This window comes from Lagopus leucura, unplaced genomic scaffold, assembly GCF_019238085.1.
Source record: "Lagopus leucura isolate 7727_CA_CO unplaced genomic scaffold, USGS_WTPT01 Super-Scaffold_100004, whole genome shotgun sequence".
Taxonomy (NCBI): domain Eukaryota; kingdom Metazoa; phylum Chordata; class Aves; order Galliformes; family Phasianidae; genus Lagopus; species Lagopus leucura.
The window spans coordinates 2,966,046-2,990,537 of record NW_024962264.1 but is presented as its reverse complement, the minus strand read 5'-3'; the positions used below and the strand labels follow the sequence as shown (position 1 = coordinate 2,990,537).

The following is a 24,492-nucleotide window of genomic DNA, read 5'->3' as shown; positions in this document are numbered from 1 at the left end:
TTATTTTATTTTATTTTATTTTATTTTATTTTATTTTATTTTATTTTCCACTTCTTCACATGCCAGGAAAGATAAGAAAAAATCTGCCTGTTCCAATCTCAGACGCTTTCATGGTGGCCTTGAGCCACAGACTCCTGGCAGGTTGACGTAAGGTTGGCAGAGATCACAAAAACCATTTGAGTTACTAAAAATCCTCTTCACAGGTAGCGCATCTGAGAACCATCTCTGTTTCTTACAGCACTTCAGCAAAGCACATTTCATAGATAACAGAGATAAGAAGGAATGGTAGATTAGCAAATCATAGCAAATATGAAGGAGGATTTTCATTCTTTAATTTACCAGCTCACCTGTTTTAAAAAAGTTTACATCATGAGTGGCTATTTTGCCTTCTCCAGGATGACATGTATCCTCAAAACTTATCTTAACAATATATTATGGAAATGTCAACAGCTGTTGTCTTTTTACATTTAGTTAATGCTTGTAGAAATTTATTTGAGAGTAAAAATTTTGTTTTTATATTTTTAATTTTTCTTTTCTAGCATGAGCAGAGCACAATGGTTACACAACAGTGTGTTACATCTTACATCTTTTTTTCATGAATGAGGAATTGTAAAGTTGGATAATATGTCAACAGTACCAAAATATTTATCTGAGCTCAAAGCTGGTAGATTTTATAGATTTGATTATATAACACAAAGCAGTTGAATTCCCATCGGTTTGGAGCCTGCCGCGATGATAAACATTAGTCGTCTAGAATGCTGGAGAATCAGCAGTAACAATCTTCCTTAATGAGGAGAGAAGGAGGCTGCCTTGCTGACATTATGACTTTCACAAACTAGCCATTATGTGTTGCTGACAGTAAATTTAACAGTTTCGTGAGACTGATCCTGAAGAGTTAGGAAAAAAATTAAATTACCTGGTACAACTCCTTACTATTGTAAGAAACATCTCTGAGATATGTGAAAAATAATTCCTTCATTTTCTTCTGCTTTCTATAAAAGTAAAGAAATTGTGAGATTGTAGTTGTGAGATTGTGTTAAGAGTATGATGAAAAAGGCTTAAATTTACCATTTCTCATTTCAGTGCAATTCATTTGAACCTGGGTCACTGATAGTAAGAAATATGGTGCCAGCCATTAAATAAAGAAAGAAACTTAAAATGACAGTGCTAAATCAGAGCGTGAAATTAGCAGCAAAGATTTAATCAAATAAATTGAAGCTTCTTATTTTGTTTGCAGCGTTCATGCTGCTGTATATCCCCACGCGTCGTGTCCTGTTTTAGTAATTGCTGAGTAGCCCATCTACCCAAGTCTACATTGCTGTTCCTCTGCTCCTGAGAACTGCTGGGAAGAGATGCATCCTTGCTGCATCTAAGCATCTGTTGTTCAGGGCCTTTACAGTTTGCCCATACTCAAGCTACTTGTTTACTACAGCTACCTGTAACCCTTTCAGTTCTATTCCAGCAAAGCTCTTCCAGAGTGTGTACCCAGCCTTGGGTGCTTCTCAGCCCCATTCTCCCCGTGATGCTTAGGGCCAGAGCTCCTCCCCTCACCCGCCAGCACCCCATAGTGAGAGCAGCATGAAGGCAGAGAGAACAGCAGCAGAAGACAAGGACCACCTGGCCTTTGCGCTGGCTGCTTGCCACAGACGTATCCTGGTGAATATATTTCAGAGCCTCCTGAAATGTTTTTTGTGTCTGTGCAGAGACCGAGCATAATATTACTGGATCAAGACCGAGAGGGTCTGCACTCCTCCTCCCATGTGTGCAGCCTTACAGTTTTGCAATTTAAATAGAGAAAAGTAAGGGAGAGACGGACAGGAGTCAACAGAAGACAGGATCCATAAAGCACGTTGAAACCTTTTCATGAGATTTAACAACTAATAATTTCCCTTATGGTATGTTTTGGCACATGAACTATGAGCAGCATTGCTGGCTATATTGAAACAACTGTGCCAGCTTTTTTCAGCGGATGAGGAAATTATGAAGGCACTACGTATGTAACTGCTAAGAGACAGAACAGACTGGTGTGCAGATACTGGCTGCCCTGGCAGCGCTGCCTTTCACAGTTGCAAGCCCTAAGCCTGCTGTACTTTGTTGTCACCTAACAACTTTGGAGCGTGACTCAGAATATGGCTGCCACATCTGCAAAAGAACTGCAGGGTGGCAGCTTGGTGTGTGCTCTAGTGAAAGCTGGCAGCAGGACCTGGTGGTGGGAGCTGCTGTTCTGACACAGATGTTTCCCCCAAAGCGTTTTTAAAAGAGAACAAACTGTGCTAGATACAGATTGGGGCTGTGTTAATAGAGTCTGATACCGTGCCTGCTTTGTAAGAACCTCAGGTTTGTTGTGGCAGTGTGGGCAGCCTGGATGCATTGGTTGCTGTGGGGTTTTTGAGGAAGGAGGCTGGGCATGAGGATGTGGAGACACAGACCTGTGGTATAGTGAAGGGACTGTGCCTGATGGGAGAAGACATGCAGCTGGTTAAAGCACCTGCTGCTTGTTTAAAGTGTATCTGTTGTTACGTGTGCATGTTTTTCTATATCATATACACATAATGCATAATTTTATATATAGGATACATGTAATAATAGAACAATTCCTAAACTTTATACTGAAATTACCCTGTTTGCAGATATCTTTCTGCCATGGAGTCATAATGGTAGTTGAAAGCATTTTAAGAAGGGTAGCTGTATGTTCTTTCCTGTCAGGTATGTGTATCCATCAGTATGTACAATGAAGTGCTCAAAGTCATAGTCGGTGAAGCATAGTGTACATTTATTACTGTAGCTATATTACCAAACTATTAATAACACTGAATATGATTATGGAACTTAGGCTTTTTTTCTTGATCCTTACCAAGCAGACAACTGATTGTTACAGTTTCCCGGCTTTTTTTTCTTCATATGAATAGTATGTGAAGAAGACTGATGGGGTCATGAGGGTACACTGTGCTATTGCTTCTGATGCTAAAAAGACCTTTTAAATAAAGGCAAGTTAATTCATAATGTGTCATTTCAGAAAAAAAAAAAAAGGTGGTAGGAACACAATTAGAGGTGGTATTTAAAATTTAATTTATTACCAATTTCATGTATTACCCTACGTAGATGTATTGATTAAATCAGTTTATTTGGATACAATGGCTGTATTTTCAAAAGAGTTATGTCTCAGTTGTTAACACAGAATGTCTTGGCTGGACACATTTTAGTAACACAAATCAATAGCATAAATGTCAGGAATTCTGAAAACAATTCCTTTGAAAGAAAAACTAATTTTAAGCATACACACTTTTAAGTGAGGTGTATTTGCATGTTTAGATATGTTTTTAGTCAGCATTTAAACGATGGTTTAAGTATGCTTTCTTTTGTTATACCTTTTACATACTGTATATAGATACATTATCATATTTGGAACTAGTTGAGTGTTTTTTCAATATTTTTTCAATCTCTATTTGTTCAGCTTACATCGTGAGGAGATATAAAATACTGTTTAGTATATATTTGCTAAGCTATTATAGTAGCAATATCTCTTTTAGTCCATTAATTTCAAATGAGGAATGAGTCAAAGAATAAAAATTACCACTAAAATGCTGAGAAGACTTAGGAAGCACAATAAGCTTGAAATAAATTATTCTACAATACTTTAATCGTGATTAGATGTTTATAAGGAAGGTGTCGGAACCCAGGTTTAGTTCGTTTTCTGCAAAATACTGGAAAGTAGAACAGTGAGAAACATTAAGGGGAAAGAAAAGGGAGATGGAGACAAATGTTGCATTTTCTCAAGAATTTTAAGCATTGCTCTCCATCTCAGGAATGATTAACTCATCAAGAAGGATCACTGTGGCCATTTGGTGAACTTTTCCTGTAACTTTCTTTGGTTTTGGTTTGCTTGTTTCATTTTCTTTGGTGTGTATGGTTTTTTGTTTTGTTTTGTTTTTGTTTGTTTGTTTTTGAGTGTGTGTGTGTGTGTGTGTTTTGTTTTGGAAATTGGTATACTGCTTTTTCACACGCCCTTTCAAAAAAAATAAGAACATACAAGCAGTGTTTTCCCACTTTGTGTAACTTGTTCTTTGCTGGTGGCTTTATCAGTAAATTTGTTATTTTCAAAGCACTTTCCCTTTTTACTTAATGTGCCTAAAGCTGTCATTAGTTTTGAGATAAAGTAGGCGATGAGGGTCAGGAACAGATGCCATGAATACCTATAATTTGTACATTTGTATGTTGAAGCTAATGTATAATTCCTGATGTATATCTGTTCAAAGGTGCCTTTGATTAAAGAATTTATGTTGAAATTGCTAGTGATGGTTAAAGTTTAAACAGGTTGGATATTCAGTTTAGAGAAGCCCATCTTCCTCAAATACGTGTTTGAATCCCATCCATGTTGTTAATACTATTTGATGGTTTGAGTGCAATAGAAACATTGAGGATTATTTGGCATCAGTTACGAGAATTGGAAACGTACACACAGTTTAGTTCTGTGAAATCAATATCTTATGCCAAGTAAAGAGGTAATTTACAATTTCATGGTGTTTTGTCTATAATTAAAATAGTGATTTAACTGCCTTATAACATAATAGTGATTTAACTAACCTGCCGCATAAACCACTTCTGAGAGAGTCAGAAAAGTTTGAAGGCTAGATGATTACCAACATCCTGTTGCTCTACTGAACAGACTAAAATTGTGTTTAATTGCCTTGTGCCAAACATAGTGAATAACCACATTTTTAGTTGTTTTGCTTATTTTACTAAGCAAAATAATCTGTAATTAAATAAAATAAATCAATTTATGCTTTCTAAGTTTAAGTAGAAAGCCATGACCGAACCTTCCTTCTTTGCAGTTCTGGTCTGAACAGTATGTTTTTGTTTTTTCCCTTAGAGATGAGAGTCATCTTGAAGAATATGTATACCATCATAAGATGAATAAGTCACAGCCAGATATTTTTTACAGAGGGTTGCAAACTGAATGTAAGAGTGGATATTGTTAGACAGAGATTTTCAGTATAGTAATTATTTTGGGCATTCTATGGAAGGAGGAGAACAGAACAGTAACAAAAAGCACAAATAATATGGAACAGAGCATGTTGCTTTTCTAAAGGAATGACCACATTGTCTTCCCATACCTAAATGAGGCAACAGGGATGCCCTAAGGTATTTCCTCTGCCATCCAACTGCCATTTCAGAAGGTACAGCTGTTCCAAAAGGGTTCCTCGCCTGAAAGTTTTGAGAAGCAAATTTGTCATTGGGTTAAAGAATCCTCATATGAGTAATAATTTATCAAAACTTTTCTGAAGTAATTTAAATAGAGAGAAGTCAACAGCAAGAAAACTGCACTGTGTGTCAGATTTGTGATTGCTCTGGAAATGGGATAGAAAGGAATGTGACTGCTTTGTGACAATCAGAAAGGCAAATCTAAATTTGAAGAACTTAGTGTACATTCGGAAACATGGAATAGCCATTTTCTGTTCCTCATCTTTAAATTCGTTCCTCCTCTTCAGGGAAATCTCAGGTTGATGGAAAATAGCATAGAAGGATCCTACGCTGATGATCAGTTTAATTATAAAATAGCAGGTGAAGCTCGTTGTTAATTAGCAAAATAATGTACCTCAGAAAAAAAGAAAACACAGTACTATTATTTACGTTCTACAAGTAGCTGTAAATTATCTATTTGTATTCATAGGGTACGTGATGAGGTAGTTATTGTTAATAGCTGTCTGAGACTTCCCACGCCTGGCCCTACCCCATCCATTCCAAAGTTTTCAGAAGTACATGAGTTGTCTTAAAAATGGAAGTAGAACTTTATCACCACACTTTCAGACAGCGTTAGCAGAACAGCACAGAAGTCTAAAAGTTACTTGTACTCAAGGGCTCTAGAAGAGTTGTATTTGTTGAATTCTGTTTTTTGTTATATATTTCTTAATTTCATTTTATTCATGCTTAAAATCTTTACAGCAGCTTCTGATGAGAAATAATTTTGCATAGCATTGGTTATAACACATGATTCATCACTCATTTGACCCTGAATTTGCTGAAGCTCACCTACCTCCAATTCCTGTAAAAAGCATATTATTTTATATAATATCCTGTGCTCTTAATAGCAGCATGCTAAATGTAGTCATTCACATATTCAGATGTTACGATTTATTAAAAAGCTTCTGACAGCTGAAAACTCAATTTATCCATGTTACTTTAAATAAATAGAAAAATGAAATTGAAAATAGTGGTTGTCATACTGTAAAAAAACTCAGATAAGAAGTATGCAAATGGGTAACACGTGAAGTTAAAGTATGGAAGAAAGTTATCCAAACAGCAAAATTTCAAAGTCTTTCAGGTATAAAAATAGCATTATTTTAAGGAGAACTCTGATATTGGTAGTACGTTTTAGAGAAGAAGTATGTATGTAAGTTGTGCAATAAGGTCAACAGAAAATTTTTATATTGAAAAAATGTGTTTTTTATTTCTGAAAAGGCAAATAAGGACTGTAGATACCCTACAGTACTTTGGGATTTTAGATGGAGTCTTAAAATCTGAATTTAGAAAGTCAGATTTTTTTTTTGTGTTCATCCAAGCACCAGGCAGTGCAGTCAGAGACTGAGAATGCAGTAACTACTTCTTCTTTACGGCCAGTAAAAGGAGAAGGCTTTCAGGGTCAAACAATTTCCCAAAGTGTACAACCTCTATTCTTTTACACCACGTGAAGCTAAAATTTAGATGAGTAGGGGAATGTGTCTGCCCTCGTCATCTTTTGTGGAACGACTGTTATCCAAAGTAATTTTCGTTGGACAGAGAGAGATACCAAAAGTGCAAAAAAAAAAAAAGGGACAAAGGTTCAGCTGTGCATAGCTAGTTTTAGTATTCATAACTGCTAAAAAATCTGACTCTGACCTTGAAAGTTCAGAATAAACTATTTTCAAATATTTGTCAATGAACAGAAATAAAAGGGTGTTTTCTTCAAGATTAAAAGCCAAGATGAGAAGTGTTTTTTTTTTTCTTTCATACTTCCCTTTTTTTTTTTTTTTTTTTTTTCTGTTTTTTTCTTTTAATTACTTTTTCTTGTAATAGATTTGTTGTTTCTCAGTGATACTAAGAACTAACACAGAGTCCGTGAAGAAAAATGCCATTCCATGGTAAACTTGAGGTCTCAGAGTTCTGAGATTAATCTTTTCCAGTCTTTCACGTCAGTGATATAGATTTGTTTTAATAGCCCCATAGTCAAAGATACACTGGAACATTAGCAGTTCTGTTTTGACATGAGGGGACCTCAAAAAGAGAAGTTTCAGTGATCATTTTAAAATACAGTTACTGAACAGGTACAAAAGACCAAACTTTAGTTTATTTGTGTAAAATGTCTGTCTGTAATAGAGCACATTGTTTGTTTCAAATCATTCACTGCTTAGCTTATTCTTCAAGAGATATCCTCTGAGAGTTACCTCTTGCAGTAAATTAGAAGAGCTGGCATGCAAAATAAATGTAACTGGCACTGTTAGAATAAGAAAGGCAATGATAACCAAGAAGAAACCTTGAATTTTATTAATAGGGAGATTCCGAATGGGATTAGTCTTAGTGAAACACAAAGATGGTGTTAAATATTGTATTGTATATTACTCTTAAAGCTAAGATTGAGTTTAGAGCAGCTAAAATCTTGTATGAGTGTTGAATACTGAAAAGAAAATCACTTGTGCTAAAATAATGATTAAACTTTGTCACTGAAGTTGTCCATTTTATTTTGACAGGAACAGACCTGTAAAGATGTTTATGTGGTGGTCGGCTGTTTTACTTCTTGGAAGCATTTTGCTGGGAGCAGATGGATGGCCAGCCAAGGAAGGATATGACTTCAGGCCCTATCAGCCCGTCGTAAGGTTACGCCACAAGGTACTGATGACTCTCTAGCACTTCTGACTTTTGTTCCATGGTCAAGGGTTAAAATATGCACCAGCTCTGTCTTTTTTTACTTATTGGAGTGATGTTTAGAAAGTAACTTTTTTGCTATCATTGTTTCTGAAATCTAGACTTGATTTGACAAGTAAACAGGACTGTTTGTATCTGAAACCCCAGAAGCTTTTCAAATATAGTGAGCTAAGCTCTACTCTAGTTTCAGAAGCTAGAGATTGCATGTATCAACAGAAGCTCTGAGAGAACCAGAAGGGCTGTCTCCTAAAGTGACTGTTATCATCTGCTAAAGGCAAAGACTTGTTCCAGGACCAACTGGATTTCAGACCTAGCAGCACTGGGAGAGCTGCAGGCTGTAATATCCAGTTAACTTGTTGGTTACTGCTTGGCATGGTGGTCACAGGACCAATTTCAAGGGGACTCTAAGGCCTGTGATCAGGACAACAAAGAAGAGTAAAAACTTCTTTCCCTTTTCTTTTGAATTTGAGGTTACAGCTAGAAAGTCCAGATTATTGCTGGAAATGTTAGGTGTTAATTTCTATTAATGTTTTGAGATGTGGCTAGTTTAATTTCTGAATACGTTTTATAAAATACCAAGATATTTCTTGGTCCTAGGTTTGGAAAAACAATCCTGTATCATGTGATTCTATCTCAGCATATAAGGAATAATTGAAGCCATTGATATCTGCTCAAGCAAGATATCTGCCCATTAGTGAATTATTGCATATGATGTGTATAGAGTTTTGTACCACATGGAAAATAAAATACAAACATTTACAATTCATTGTAAAATTTTGTATATCCTCTTGGGAATCTTGTTCCATCAGAATAAAGACATCAGGTACCAGACCCCATACAAGGAAATATGTATTATTTGCTTAACCACACAGAAGTCTTTGCACTGAATAGTTTGCAAAATCAGAAACTTTATCAGTTTATTTTCATCTGCCAGGATTAAACAAAGTAAAACAAAACAGAGCAATAAAGAACTTCGAAATGTAGAAGAAATGAGAGGCTTGTAGTGTGTATGAAATGAACTGTGAGAGATGTAAGGAGAAAAAAAAAAAAAGAATTTGAGAAGAATCAAGAACAGGATATGAGATACAGCAAACATCATTTCTAAGATGCAGACGATCTCTGACATGAATATTAAGTTATTTGTGGTACTAGTAGAATGTTGCTATTTCTCAATAATACTTCTGATCCCCTGATAGCACTTGAAACAAGCATTAGAAGATTAATACTGGGGTGGGTCACACATACACACGTATGTGGACATGTATATACACACACACACAATTTATATTTTTCCTCTGTTTTTCACTTCTTATTAGTTTATTAATCATATGGTTTTGAAAACTATACACAAAATGAAAAAGAAAGCATACATAAAGAATGGAAGCAAATGACATCCTGTAAATGGGTCTTGTATTTTTTTTTTTAGAGTAAAGCTTAAAGTATAAGAGAAGAAATTATAGAGGAGAATTCAAAAGAGGAAAAAACAATGAAAATGTCAGGTCATGCTTTTGAAAAACAAGGAAAATCTGGGCTTTCATTTTTTTCCTAGGCAGTATGTTCAGATGAAGAAAATGGTTTAGGATAGTTCAGCTTTTGATATTAGGGATACAAGCTAGAGTACAACAACTAGGAAAGCAGAATGTTTCTAAAGCCAATTTTTAAAAACAGTTCTGGCACAGACACGCATACTCAAAATGTGTAAACAGTAACCATTGAGGAAACTTTCTTCTTCAATCAAACATTTTATATTTCAAATGCTTAGGTTGTTATGCAAGCAAAATACTTATTACAAATAGAAGATTATGAATATCAGCAGTCATACTTGCTTTGATCAGGTGATACGTGTATGCAAGTTTATGAGCGTGTGGATTAAAAAAGATGAATAAACAGTTTTGTGCTAGTACAGGAGAATTTATCTTGGATGGTAGTCCGACCATAGCAGCTCTAAACATCATACTGCAGGGAAAACAATCCTCTTGTTTATCTGTCAAGATAATACTCAGGTATTATCTTGGAAAAACAGTTGTGTTCATGATGATAGCAGGTGTTCATGTAATAAAGGTTTTGTTGTTTTAAAAGGGATTGTGAAGAAGTTTGGCTCCTTGTGCACAAAAATTACGAGTAAATATTTAGTCTGAATGAATTGTAGTCTGGCAGGAAAAACTTCAAAACTAGGAAAAACCTCCATGCATAAGGAAAAATATGCAGAGCACTGGCACAGGCTGCCCAGGGAGGCTGGGGAGTCTCCTAGGAGATCTTCAGAAGCTGCCTGGACAGGACAGGGTGACTTCCAGGAGTCATTTATTTGGAAATTAAAAACTGGGACTCAAGAGCATCAGCCATGCTGGAAATAGACTACAAGTATTTTTTTCTCAGCAACTGGACATTTGTCCCAGTTCTGCCTCTTTTTCTATGGTATAATCTATTGCCATTGTCTCGGACTTGGATGGAGAAAGACTATTACTGAACACTCCTGGGAATTTTATTTCCAGTCACCTTCAAACTGCCATTGTTTTCATTTACGTAGTTATTCAGGAAAATATCAGATTATGTGTGAATTTCACTTGCATTTCTTGTCAAGCCAGCTAATCCTCTGTGCTTCATTAATCAAAGCACTGAAAAAGTTTGTAAGGGACTTCTCATTTGGGATTCTTTTTACCCTGCTGCTGAGGGTATTGTGAGCAATTTGTTAACACTTAGGTTCCCACCTGAAATCGTTAGAAAATATTCCTAGTATTCTAATGAGTTTTATTCTCGTGATTTGCATGGCTCTTACTAAGAGAGCAATATTTATGCAGCTCCTTCAGTGAAAGAATGTATACTGTGAATTTTCAGGTACAAACAGGAAGAAGGCAGCCAACAGAACACTGACTGCCAGTTTCTGATTCATTGCTGGAGACTAAGAAACATGGGATATAGTCTGTACATTCATATTTATATTCCAGGGCATTCCAAGTCCCCATATGTAATGCATACAGCCCTCCCCCCCAACATATCTGGCACATACAGCCAGATGAATACACATCAGATATGGGGTAAGGAGGAGAATCAGTAATATTAACAACACTGCCTAACAGTATATGATATCATTATGGGTATGGAACTGTTTGTTTCTTGTCTCAAGAAACAACCTCTCAAGATGGCTTATTTTGTCATCATCAGCTGAATACCTTTTATTTAGGCCTGATTGTGATTTGGGGAATTCAGGCTAGACAGGGTTATAATGCCTAATTAAGAGCAAGCATTCGCTTGGGAGAGTGGGCAGGGTAGGTGGTGCAAAGCTCAGGTGAATTAAAGGAGGGAGGAAAGGAATCAGGATGTTCAGAATTTGGTCTGTGCTTGTGGCAAGGTGAGTGCTTTATTATGAAAGAGCTGGGTTTTTTTTTGTTTTCCAAAATGACCAGGTGGGTAGAGAGGATACAACACAAGGGATGTGCTTTGTTTTTAACATTTAACAAATGTCTCCTTCATAGATGCCTTTTAGAACTGATTCTGCTGCATTGGTCAGAACTCTTTCCAGCCCTGGACTTATTTTGTCTTGTTTAGCTGAATTTTTAATGGGATCAAAGCTAGATGCACAGAGATCAGTATCTTCTCTGTAATTTTTCTAGATTACAGTACTTCTTTTAAACCCTGTGAAAAACCTGCCTCTTTCCCTTTTAGTCTCTCTCTCTTACAGTCAGTTTGCTGTTAGCCTGTTCACCCCTGGTTCTCAGTAACTGAGGCCTGAATAAATCTAAATTAAGTCCAGTTTAGAGATCCTTGGGAAATAATGATTTTTTTAATGTAATGTCTTAAGCATGCTCCCTCGTTTTGCTGAAGATGAATTTAAATGTATGAGTACAAGGCACGGAATACATTTTTTACACTTAGCTTTTTTGCTCAAAGGCTGTGAAATATTCTCCCTCGATTAATAGTGCATTCTGTGCTGCAGTGAAACACGTGTAAAATTCAGACAGACGAAGAAGGGAATGGGAAGAAAGTAGTACTTGAGGATTCAACAATAATCTGAGCTTTTCTTGTGTGGTCTGGTCCCCAGACAACTGGAGGTTTATAGTTCATAGTGTTTATCTGGAAATGCTGTTTGCCTGCAGGCTCTGAGAAGTCATAAAACTTGATCCTCTAAAATCCGCTGTCCTAGAGAGGGGGGAGTGCAGGGGGAAATCCTTTGCAGTGAGATGCAGCACTGAATGCTGAAGGCTGAGAACAGAGCTTCTCTTGAGCGTGTCACTGCTGCTCCCAGTTCTAAGGTAACCAGAGAATTCTCTTCCTCCTGAGGCTCCCTAAATGTAATGGCTATGTCCTATGCAAATTCCAGGATTTCACTTAAATAACAAGACTTGCTCAACCCCTCTGTTCTCCCCCCTCCCCCAGTTATTTAACTATGGTAAAGAAGTCTAAAGAAAATTATAATTTTTAATTTTGCTTTTTGTAGGGAGATTGAATTACATTCTATTCTACTTTTTCCTGTGGCTACTAGCATTTAAAAAGCATGGCAGTTTTTGTTTTGTTTTGTTTAAATTCTCATTAGTATCATTGTATATTAATAAGCTGATATCAAGTAAACATATTTTCTATCTCTTTTTACACACTCCAAAAAATTTTTTTTACAAGTCTTGGGAATTTTACTTATAAGATTTCTCTGTGAAATTTGTTCTACATTGCTTCTTCCAAAACATCTTTCCCTGGGAGGGGAAAAAGGAATGTTGAAGGCTGGCTTTTAGGCAAGCGTGAAGTTCTTTCTCCTAGCTGTCTGCTGATGCTTCCTTCCATTGCTAACTCGTTAGCAACACCATCTAGCAGCAAGGTTTTTAGTCAAGAAGTCTCTGGGGTTAGCAAGGGAGAGAAGGCACATCTTTTCCATTGTACTCTCTTGCTACATTTTTCTTGCGTGTTGCCAATACAAAGATCACCATTGTGGAAGCAATTAATCTCACCCTACTGTTTCAAAGGGTGATGAGATCCACAGGCATCACCTAGCTTTTAATTAATATTACCTTTTTAATTTGATGTGTCAGCATGGAAGTAAAGAATGAAGGAAAAAAAAAAAAAAAAACAACCAAAAAAGTAGAGGTATGTGACAGTGATGTAATTATCCACTGAAGATGACCTCGTTATATTGCTGTCCAGGAAGAGGAGTTCCAGTTAGCTTCTGACTGGATAAGGCAACGATGTTTGGGAGTTGGTACAACCACAATCTGTATCTCATATCAGCTGCTGCAGCAGTGCTATCAGCTACAAATTCAGATTCTTGATAGCTGTATGTTTTCATTTTCTATTACCATGTTAGATCATCATCACAAATTCCTGTCACAGTAGCAACAGAAAGCTGGAAGAGATTTGTTATATATAAAAATTGAGATGCTTTGCTCCTGATCAAATTCGTACCACTTGAATTTCTAAGATCCAGGAGGCTGGATACTTAAAGTGAATACTGCTACAGAAATTTAAGAGGTCTCTTTTCTATGCGTTCCTTGCCAACTCTTAATCTTTTTATTATAAACTGGACTGCGTACAATTTTAAATCATACATTTTTTTTTTCTGTCACACAAACTTCGTATTTTGTTCTTTCTTGCAGTTTCTTCTCATTTTTCCCCAAGAGCTTAATAACTATTTTAATAGCCTAGAAGATGATGATACATGTAGACTTGTATCATCTTTATTAACCTTTATCATCTTTGTTCGTTAAAATGGAAGTCATGCCCTGTAGGATAGACAGTACTTATAAAGTGAAAAGGAGTATGCAAAATCAATGTAAAAATATTAAATAATGATGAACGTAGTATATAATGATGGCAAGTGCACTAAGTTTCATTGGTGCGCAGACAAACTGGAATGTTTTGTAAACTGAATAATTATCCACTTAGTTTGTTTCCTCTTGACCTTTCTAGTTCGCTACCTGAATTCTGTTGGTTGAGGACTGATGTACTTTAAACATTTATTTTAAATACCAGTTTACATCTATACAGCATTATATTCTTAATTCAGTAAATGTAGCATTGATGGATAGCAAAAATTCTTTTGTAAGAAAGCTATTAATTGTGTTATATTTTAGTATAAAATTAAGGTGCAATAACCATTTTAAATGGGCTCCAGCTAGACTGACCAAATAATAGACTTTGCATCGGTCTATATTTTTGTATATTTATACTAAAATATCCCTGATACTTCCTTTCAGTCCTTTACTTTTTGAGATGGAAAAATAGTTCAGCAAACAAAGATTCTTTCAACACTGGAAAAATGCTTAACTAATTGGTCTGGCTTAGCACTTCTTTATTCAAGGGTAAATTTGTCCCATTTTTTAATACGTACCTTTATAAGTAAGCTTATTTTCAATTACGGATTTCATTGTATCAGAACAAACCCAAATAGCACCTTGTGATATTCATGTACTCCAGCTAGCAAGTACTTCATTTGAAAATGCTTGGATTTTGTTCCAAGTGTTTTCCTTTCTTGCAGTCATTGCAAATACAAGTATTGTTATCTCAGATCTTGAAACTTCATGACTATTTCACTGTTTTGTCTTGAATTCAAATAGTATTAGCTGTCCTTTTGCCCCACTCCAAATTTCAGTAACTCTTGTAATATTTCTTAATAGGAGTATTCTATTACATTGCACCTTAACATTTTGGGTTTTTTAGTTGTTTTCCTCACTAGCAGTAGGATTCTGTGTCATAGAATGTGAAATGAGTTGTAAGGCACTCCAGAAAAATGACAAAGTTGCAGAAATGCCTCAACACTGTGTCTTTAAAAACAGCTTGATGATGGACTTGGAATTTGATTATGAATATGATATGATCTGAGTAATAACTTTAGAAATGCTTGCAAGATCTCAGGTCATAAATAAAGCCAATTTTTTTGTGTGTGTCTGGCCATATTAAAGATCAGGATTTCAGCCCCACCCTAATTCATTCAGGCCACCTCCATAGATGGCAGAAATTGTTATGATCCAAGGATGAGCCTTAATATGGCTATATTAGGCCATGACTAACGATAAAATGGAGAAACAATTTCCTGATCATCTGGAATCCTCCATGTAGTGATATTGATTCAGGATTGCTGAATCAATGGAGGGAATGAAAGTCGAGTTAAGGAAAGAATAATTGATGTAGAATACAAGACTTTATTAAGATCTCATAAAAAGTGTCACAAAGGGTTCTGGTTTGAGTGTTTTTCGTTGTGCAGCCTTTCTCCTCTCTATTTGTATGCTCAGAGGATTAATCAGTGACATAACATAGTAAAACATTATTTCAAATATTCTGCTTTCCTCTGAAGTACTTCATGAAATTTATCTAGTTCCGGACTGTAAATACTTGTCTTTTGTTCTTTTCTTCCTAGTAATATCCAGTATTCTAGAAGAGTCAAGGTAGACATCATTATAGTGCAATCATGCTTCTGTCGCAGTGAAATGGTCTAGACAATTTTCTAACTTAAAGTATATTTGTTTATACTGGCAGATATATATATATAAAGCCATTTATTAATGTACAAATATTTAACAACAATTATTATATTTACCATTATTATTTTACATGCATCATTACTCAAAGTATAGTTCAGAAAACAGTGTTTTTCTAAGTAATTTGATAACAGCCATGCACTAATAAATCCCCACAGAAAACTATTCTCCTACTTATAATTTCAGATCTAGGTTTTTAATCAATTGAGCATTATACTGGCTTTGAACAGTGGTAATTTTTCTGAGAACAGGGTATGCAGCCTTATCATATATCAGCTATAATTTGGATAAAACCATATACTAGGACATTTGGTTTTTTTTTGCTTTTGTAGCATGGACTGTTGTTATCTCACTATTGAATTGCTATTGAGCAATTCAAGTTAGGCAGTCTATCTGTCCTTCTCATGAAATATCACTGTCTTTAACAAGTAGTAAGAGTACTTGTTGCAATATGAGATACTGCTCCACCATTTATTTTCATAGAATCATAGAATGACCTGGGTTGAAAAGGATGACAATGATCATCTAGTTTCAAACCCCCTGCTATGTGCAGCGCTGCCAATCACCAGACCAGGCTGCCCAGAGCCACATCCAGTCTTGCCTTGAATGCCTCCAGGGATGGAGCATCCATAACCTCCTTGGGCAACCTCTTCCAGTGTGTCACCACCCTCTGTGTGAAAAGCTTCTTCCTAATATTCAACCTAAACCTCCCCTGTGTAAAGAGCCGTTCCCCCTCATGTTTATATGCTCCCTGTGGAAGGCCACAGTGAGGTCTCCCTGGAGCTTTCTCTTTTCCCAGTTCCCTCGACCTTTCCTCATAGCAGAGATGATCCAGTTCTTAATCCTCCGAACAGTCCATCCTTCAAATCCATACCTCTCTAATTTAAAGAGTAGGATGTGATTAGGGATGATGTCAAAAGCTTTGCAGAAGTCCAGGTAGATGACATCCATCGCCCTTTCCCTGTCCACCAGTGCTGTCACTCCATCATAGAAGGCCACCAGGTTGGTCAGGCACGATCTGCCCTTGGTGAAGCCATGCTGTCTCGGATCTCCTCTTTATCTTGTATGTGCTTTATAATAGCTTCTAAGAGGATCTGCTCCATGATCTTCCCAGGCACAGAGATGAGGCTTACTGGCCTGTAGAAATAGTTGCTTTGCTATGTTGGTTTTTCTTTTTTCCAAGTTCTGTAATTTAAAAATTATTCAGTGGAAAAAAGTATTATCTTAATTCTGTGTTCTGGTTTCCTATATGGATATCTCTGTTAAAATGAACATATTCCTACAATATATAGTTTTATGTTTTATGGGCAGATGCAGCTGATTTATATTCATATCACAAACTTCTCTTTTTCCTTTGCAACACTACCTTATCTGCCCTTGTAAAGTGAATAGTAGAAACAGTGTACTGTTAGAAAATTCTCAACGCGTTGGTTTAATCAATAATGGTAGGCAGACTACAATTCTTACCCAAAATTATGTCCTAACATGGACTAAATATTACTTGTGTTCCTGGATTGTAAGAAAGTAATTGATGTTGATGCCAATGTATCTGTTCTCTCTAATTGTCATTCTTTCTGCAGACATTCTTCTATCTAGTCAAAATTTTGCAGGGAGGAAAGATAAGATCTGAATGAGCCTCAGACAGGCTGAATAATAAAATGCAACACACATCATGTCCTTTTTAGAAAATTACACTTTAGAAAATTACACTTAAAAACCATCTATGAGATTTTAAAAAATGAGCAGAGGTTTTAGGCAAATTACTCCCATTAATGTCAATGGGAATTGTACAGCTAAAATCCATCTGTGTGGGTTTTTGAGGGAAAAAATAGCACTATATTGTAATGAATTATAATACTTTTCCACAACTGTGAGAGTACCTGCAGTTTTAGAAACTCACATGTGAGAGAAGATTATGCAGTATTTATACTGGCCCTTAGAATTTCCAGTAATGATTTGGTATACTAAAATATTGCTTTTTGGAGATCTCTCTCCCTCTTTGTTTATGCAAATCTGGAGCATCCTTAGATAATTCCAAAATGAATATATACAGTAAATGCTATTTTATTAAGGAAGATAAGTCTAGTTGTGTGTGTATGTATTATATGTAACATCCCACAAAGGGAGACCAGAACACTTTCCTGTGAGGAGAGACTGGTAGAATCAGGACCGTTCAACCTGGAGAAGAGGGAGCTCAGGGAGTATCTGTTACTGTCTATAAATACCCGAAGGCAGAGTACAAGGAGGACTGAGCCAGACTCTTTTAAGTGGTGCCTAATGGCAAGAGGCTGTGGGCACAAACTGGACCATGAGGCTACGGACACAAACTGAACATTTGCAAGCACTCCTGTGCTGTGCAGTTAATGAACCCCAGGCCTTGGCTGCCCAGAGTGGCTGTGAAGTCTCCCCTTTGGAGATCTCCAAAAAGTACCTGGACATGGTCTTGTGCTATTCTTTACATGTTTCAATGAACTATACCTCTTCCACTAATTAAATCTTGCACTAAGTATTTTAATGATTAAAGCATCATAAAAAGAACCAACACTACATCTAAAATTAGAATATATATATTTTTAATTTTTCTCTCTCATGTACTATGAAACTGCTTAGAATTGAACATGGGTTTGACAGCAAGGTAAGAAATGATCCTACTAATGACCAGAAACCGTATTTTGGTATATTTTTGTAAAAGGGAGCTGCCTAACAAGTTGTGTTTGTACACTGGCTTTCTGCTTGCAGTGACTGTGCTAAATAGTTTCTGTGACTTTCATTTCAAGTTTGTTGTAATTTCTTGTAATTAAACTCATTGTATTAATATAAGCTAATATGTAGTTTTTGTTCAACTACGTGAGCTTGCGTATGTTACAGGAACACAGTAAAAATGTATTATCTTGGTAGTATCTCCCTCTGAAATATTTTATTTCATAGCAATTATTTCTTAAATGTTAAAAAAAAAAAAAGTAATAAAAAGTAACATGTAGTAGAAAAGTACCTCCATGGCAAGGCTGTTATGAGAGATGACACAGCAGTATTTTTCTGCATTTTAGCTAGGTTTTTTGATGTGACTAGTGATACATTTTCATTATAAAATGTTAATCAAGCATTAGATTTATGCTTCTGCTTTCCTCAGTTTTCTGTATTTAGTGTTTCATATTTATCAAATTATTTTAATTTCTGTCTCCTATCAAGGATGATCCACCATATGTTTTAGACTATCTTGCACTTTGTTTAGGAATTCAATTAATCAGTTATTTTTTAAAATACTGTCAGTAGGGAAAAGAGGACTTGGCCTGAGTTTTGCAAAACAGCAAAGAGGGCTCCTCTGCTTTATCACTTATGTGCTGTGACACACACCTAAACCCTGGGCAGATGTCTCTGGCAGGCAGATGAGTGATGGTATAGATGCAGTGTCAGCATGTAGTTTGCTTTTTAAGTGCAGAATTAACTGGAATTCAATTTCCTGTTGCGTGCAACAACCATGGTTTATTAATATCAATTCTTTTCAGAAAGGGGAAAAACAAACAAACAAAAAAAAAAACAGAAAAAGCAACAAATGTACCTGAATGAAGCTAAGAAACTACTGTTTCAAATGTGGTATAGGGGATTCTATTACTTACAGAATATTATCTACCTGCACGGGTAAGCTCTGGTCTTTTTATCTTCTCTTGAATAACTGTCATTTGAAGTCCCTTTGATAATCCTATTCTACTCTCCCTGTTGGTAATCCAGAGGCTTTTTCAAAAATAAAATTTGACATAATGCCAAAATAATTTACAGGACATCATATCTGATCAGTGACGTTGTTCATTGTCAAAATCTCAAAATGTTTTAAGAGAAACTGATGTTATTCATGTTTTGAGACAAAGAGAAAATAAAAAAGTGCCTTTTCTTGTGCTTTTTTTAACCTTACCTAGAGCATTTCTCTATCTTTAAGACATTTATTTTTTTTTTTCGCCTTTAACATAGCCTAGTTTGATATATATTTTGAAGTACCTTATAAGTTATGATTTGCTAGAATAGCAATGTGTAGAGCCATCCATCCTTGGTCTTTTTCGTTCACAACCACAGCAGAAATGTTGATGTTTTTTTTCAGCTTTCATTCACTGTGCTTTGAAAAGTTTGTGTCGTATTCAGTTTGTTGAGCACATAAGAAAGGCTTATTTACAGATCTAGTGTGTTATGCATTGAAACATTTCATCAAACTGACACAGTATGACGCAAAATAAAATGATGCAAAGCCATGCAACTCATCTGATTTTGTTAGATTTTGGCTCTGATACATTGAAGCAGATCCAAAATACCTAGATGCAAGATGTCTACTTACAGGTGTCTTATAACACTAGATCATAATATAAAAGTGTGGTTCATGTAATCATTCTGTTGTTATTTGAATACTAAATACATTGTTCATTCCCATAGTAATGCCTTCTATTGATTTCCTTGGAAGCTGTAACAGGTACAGAAAGCACAATAACATTATTTGATAGAGCAAATTCTCAGCTTCAGAGCACTTTTTTTTTTCTTTTCCAACGCAGTCGCCACCATTAGTGCATTTGTGTGGATGAGGTGATAGAGATACTTGTAATTTCGTGGTGTATCTTTGCATGGCTGTTTGCAACATGGCTTGTCTTTCACATCACTGCCCTCACTGCTGAAATGCACTGCTTCTAATGGAATACGTAGAACAATTGTTTTGATTTTAGGGACAGTGAACACCAACTCCCTAGCACATACCAAAAATGCAAGTGAAAATTGATGATTGTTTGCTTACCACTCTCATATCTTTCCTTTCATTAAGGAAGAGTTCAGTGTACATCAAACCTTTACTTCCTAAGTTATGGGCACTTATAACATTTGTTCAGTAACATAAATCATTGATTTTTAATGGCTTTCTGTATGTTAATCTGCATTCTCATTTCTTTTAATAACCATTAAGAGTGATTTGTATCTTATTCACCTTCAGTATAAGTTTTACTTCAGTATTTTCTTCGCTGTGTTTCCAGTTGCAGAGGCTGTCACGATGGCAGGCCTTTCCTGGTCAGGGGGTTCATTTTTGTAATTCAGAGATGCTCTACCTGTTCTAATCACTGGTTAGCCACCAAGTAACTTCAGGTTTACAGTCTTCTGTCTGTTATGCTCTTGGCTGCTGCCAAGGGTCTTGCTAGCAGAAGCTGTGTTGCACTGGGGCTGTTCTGTGATCTGCTAGCAAAGGCTGTCTTTGTAAATGGAGTCATACAATGTTGCTCAATAATCTCCAGCTGACATAAAAATAACGATAATAAAGTAGGAAATTTAAAGAAAATGAACGAAAGCAGTTTTTGACTAATGCATTCTTTCCTAGATTTTTTTTTTTTTTTAAGGAATCACATAGATACCAGGTGATTTTACTAAAAAAAAATTTTTTTTTGCATTTTAAAATTTCATCTGAATATCCTTTTTTAACCTCCCAGCTTTGCCCAACTTGCTGCATTCTTTTCTCTTTTTGGTATTCTTTCCTTCCTTCTTTGAAATCAGGATTCTTGGGATTGCTTTCCTACAAGGCTACAGTGTTTTTGTAATCAGTGCCTGGATTAGTTTTCAGAATCTGCTTATTGTAGTCTGAGCAGCAGACACAGGCTTTGCAGCTTTGTTGAAAAAAACATCCCATTCTTTATAATTACGACTAAAAGAATGGAAGAAGCATAAATTAAGACCAGTCAGGCTCATGGCGTGACAAAGTGTCCTCTGAGCCCATACGCTGCAGTGTCTGAATGCTAACATAACTCTGACTTCTTGCCACATTTTTTTTTTTTCTTTTTAAATAAGTCCATCTTGCTGAACAAGAATAAGATTCCTCTGAGTTCCTCTGGCTTGTTAGAGCAAAGTCTGAGCTTTGCTCCGTGACCTCTGAAAAGACAGAAAATGAAAAGGAAAATATTCTCCTTTGTGAAGACTAAAAGGAAGAACTGGCTAGATCGTTTTAACCAAATGCTGACGAGAGATTAAAAAGTAATGTCAGAGGAGTTAAGCATTGCTAAACCTGGGATGACATGAGAATCAGTACTTTAGATTTACCTTAAAATTTAGGCTGTAATCAAGGAATACCATTTATTGTATTCAGAAAACATTAGACGTGTTTGTGAAAAAGCTTTAAAATCAGGTAGCTCACATTTTATAGTCAATAAAAACAGAAGTATGTGTGGTCTTTTCTTTCTTTTTTTCTTTAAATCTGACCAATGCATTTCTTGTAGACATGGAATGTTTTGAAGATGTGCTTTTCAGATAGGTGCAGGTTTTGACTCACTTTGCTGTTATAAAACAACATGAGAAAAACAAGCATTGATGTAGATTTGCAGGATTGGGTTGAAAGGAGCATTGCCATATTGTTTTAGAACAGGAAATTAGATTCCTTTACTGTTCAGTTTAATGCTGTGTCAATGGTCTGCCCCTTCTGGCTGGGGGCAGAGCTCCTCTATTTGTTATCTCTATTGTTCTTATAGCTTTTGCCGTGTCCCACAACAACTGGAGCAGTCACCATTTTGAAGAAGTTCACCTTGGTAGTTGATCTGCCTTGTAATTCTTTTACACATGCTTGAAGTGCAGCAGTGGGTTTTTTATGTCACTTCTTCATATCCCTAGTCATGAAGGTAACGCCATAAGGCAATATGCGACAGTCTTACTGTTCCACTGGACCTTCTTTGTCTACTTTCTCCTCCTCCTCTTCTGTGCTAAATAAGGTGACATTCATTTCATTTTTCATCTTCTTATAGGAGCAACTGAAATTGATTACAGTGCCTCCTGTGATTGAGCAGGTTGGTCAGTTTCGATGCTCTTACTCTCCAATTCAGCTCAGAGTCTGACTTGTTCGCTTAGGAGGAGGTCTCGTTGACATTGAAGCTTGACTTGTTCTGTTTGGAGGGTGTCTTGCTCAGTTTGGAAGGCGTCATGCTTGGATGGAAGGCATCTCGTTCATTTTGTAGGGTGTCTTGCTCAGATTGGAGATTCTGGCTCTCGAATTGGAGATTCACTCTATGATTGGAGACTGTCCTCAACCCAGAGATTTCTCTCGCTCAGTTTGGAGGTTCTGTTTCTCAGCGAGAATACTTTCTGGAATTGAAGATTCTTTCTCTCAGTCTCAGTCTCTCAGTCTCAGTCTCTCAGTCAGGACTCTCTCCTGGAGGCTCTCTCTTTTGGTTTGGAGACTCTGTTTCTCAATTTCAGAGACGCTCTCACTCTCTGGGAGATTATTGAATAAGGGCCAATAAGCATAAGTCAGGCCCTTAATCATTTGTGCGTCCTCAGATCTGCCTGAGCTGTGACATCCCTGTCTCAAATATCTGCTTAGGCTCCCAGGATCTTGCAGGTGTTCAAGTTCCATGACACCGGGGATGTCCGTCTCTCTAAAGACTCTCCAAGTGCCTCCACACTCCCTGCCACTCAGTATTCTCTGGCTTTGAGGAAGGCTTCCTCAAAATATGATAAATAAAGATACCAGTGAAGACTGGCATCGTGGTCATCGGATGAGCATTAAAAAACCACATAAATGATTCAAAGGAGAGACTGGGAGACTGTTTAAAAACCTCAAGTTCTGTAGAATTAGCAACTCCCTCTGGAGTTGTATGCCACATTGTATGCAGATACCAGGTAAGTATTTCTGTCAGTGTTTTCAATTGAATTATATGTACTTCTAGCTCTATAGAACAGAGTGGCAAACTTAACTAAGTCTTGGTATGTTCTGAGAAAAAGTGATAGAATGCATTCCCTTGAAGAGCAGTTTTACAAGAGAAAGCTTTTTTTTTCTTTTTCTTTTTACAATAGCAAGATAGCAGCATCCAGAAGTTTACAAATATCCCACAATATTGGCAGTACACCTGGACTTTCAAGGTCGTGTTTTCAATTATGGGACCCTGGAGTAGAGATAAACTTTCTAATGGAGCTCTCTGAGAGCAGAGAAAGATTCATTCTAAAGGTCGAAAAGCAGCCTATGCCCTCATTCTCCACCAAGAATGTCAGTGGTCTGTGGGCTGGTTTGGACCAGTTCCGTGACAAGTGGGGTGAGGGGACCCACGCCCAGGGAAAGGGGTAAGGGAAAAAAGGGGAAAAATGTAGAGATACGGGGCTAAAAACAAAACAGTGGCAACAATCTGAGGACAAACAAATTTACTAAATAAGATATCGAATACAAGATAATACACTATAATACGATATTAGAACTGAAGCTAATAAATCAAATTGAGAGTGTTCGAAGGCCTTTCTGTAGTTTCATACATATAATCTCGGCATGTTTAAGGCACAGTAAAGCTGATACTTCATCCTAATGATAGATCTTTGGAGCTTATAGATTAAATAAAATAGGGCAATTAGGTCTGGATAGTAGTCACTACATTCACTTTGTTACCAATAGTTTACATAATATTAAAGATACTACTTAGAAATTGCAATAATAACAAAAATAAATGTCTCCTTGTTCTGTCAAAATATTTAAAATAAACATATCCCATAATTGAAAAACAAAACCAAAACGTTTAGCATATTCCCAACACCATTTTCCTGATACAAATTTATAAAAAAGGAAGTATTTGAAGAGTGTTTTTCCAGTATACAAAATAGAGAGCATCTTCTTGAGCAATTATTGTGTAAAATCTTGGGGATAGATTGCTGCCTTAAGTTCACATTGCTTTTTCTTGTATTGTTGTAACAGAAATGCTATGTCAGGGCTTGAACCAGTGGTAGAGAACCTGGTGGGAAGGCAGAGCCAACCCAGGAGAGCTCAGGTGTGTGGTATGTAGCTGTGTGACTGGAAGGGGTGGAGCCAGGATTCACCCTTTCCTAGATCTCATTTAAGGGTTGGCAGTGGAGGTGAGGATATCTCACTGGAGTTGCCTACGTACATGAGGTCTTCTGAAAGTGAGTAGGTTCTTTCCTTTGTTTTTGCGCCTATAGGTGTTGCATTTGAAGAAGTTTTCACTTTCTGCAGCCTAGGACTTTGTTATGCTGTCATTGCTGCAGTTTGTATTTCATTACAGTCATTGAAAACAACTAGCTTAGTATTTTTAATACTGAACGTGCAGCAAAGTTTGTTTATTTTTGGCATGATCCAACAGGGCAGATTACCCAGCCCCCAGCTATATAAAGTTCATAACAGTAAGTTCAT

General features: G+C 36.5%; 1 protein-coding gene across 1 annotated transcript in view; it reads left to right on the top strand.

The window, feature by feature from the left end:
* FSTL5 (follistatin like 5) overlaps positions 1 to 24,492 on the top strand; it is a 238,833-nt gene that overhangs the window by 17,017 nt on the left and 197,324 nt on the right. The window contains exon 2 of the mRNA XM_042871332.1: positions 7,725 to 7,863. Within this exon, the coding sequence (XP_042727266.1) occupies positions 7,741 to 7,863 (123 nt within the window). The 5' untranslated portion in view covers positions 7,725 to 7,740. The remainder of the gene's footprint in view (positions 1 to 7,724; positions 7,864 to 24,492) is intronic.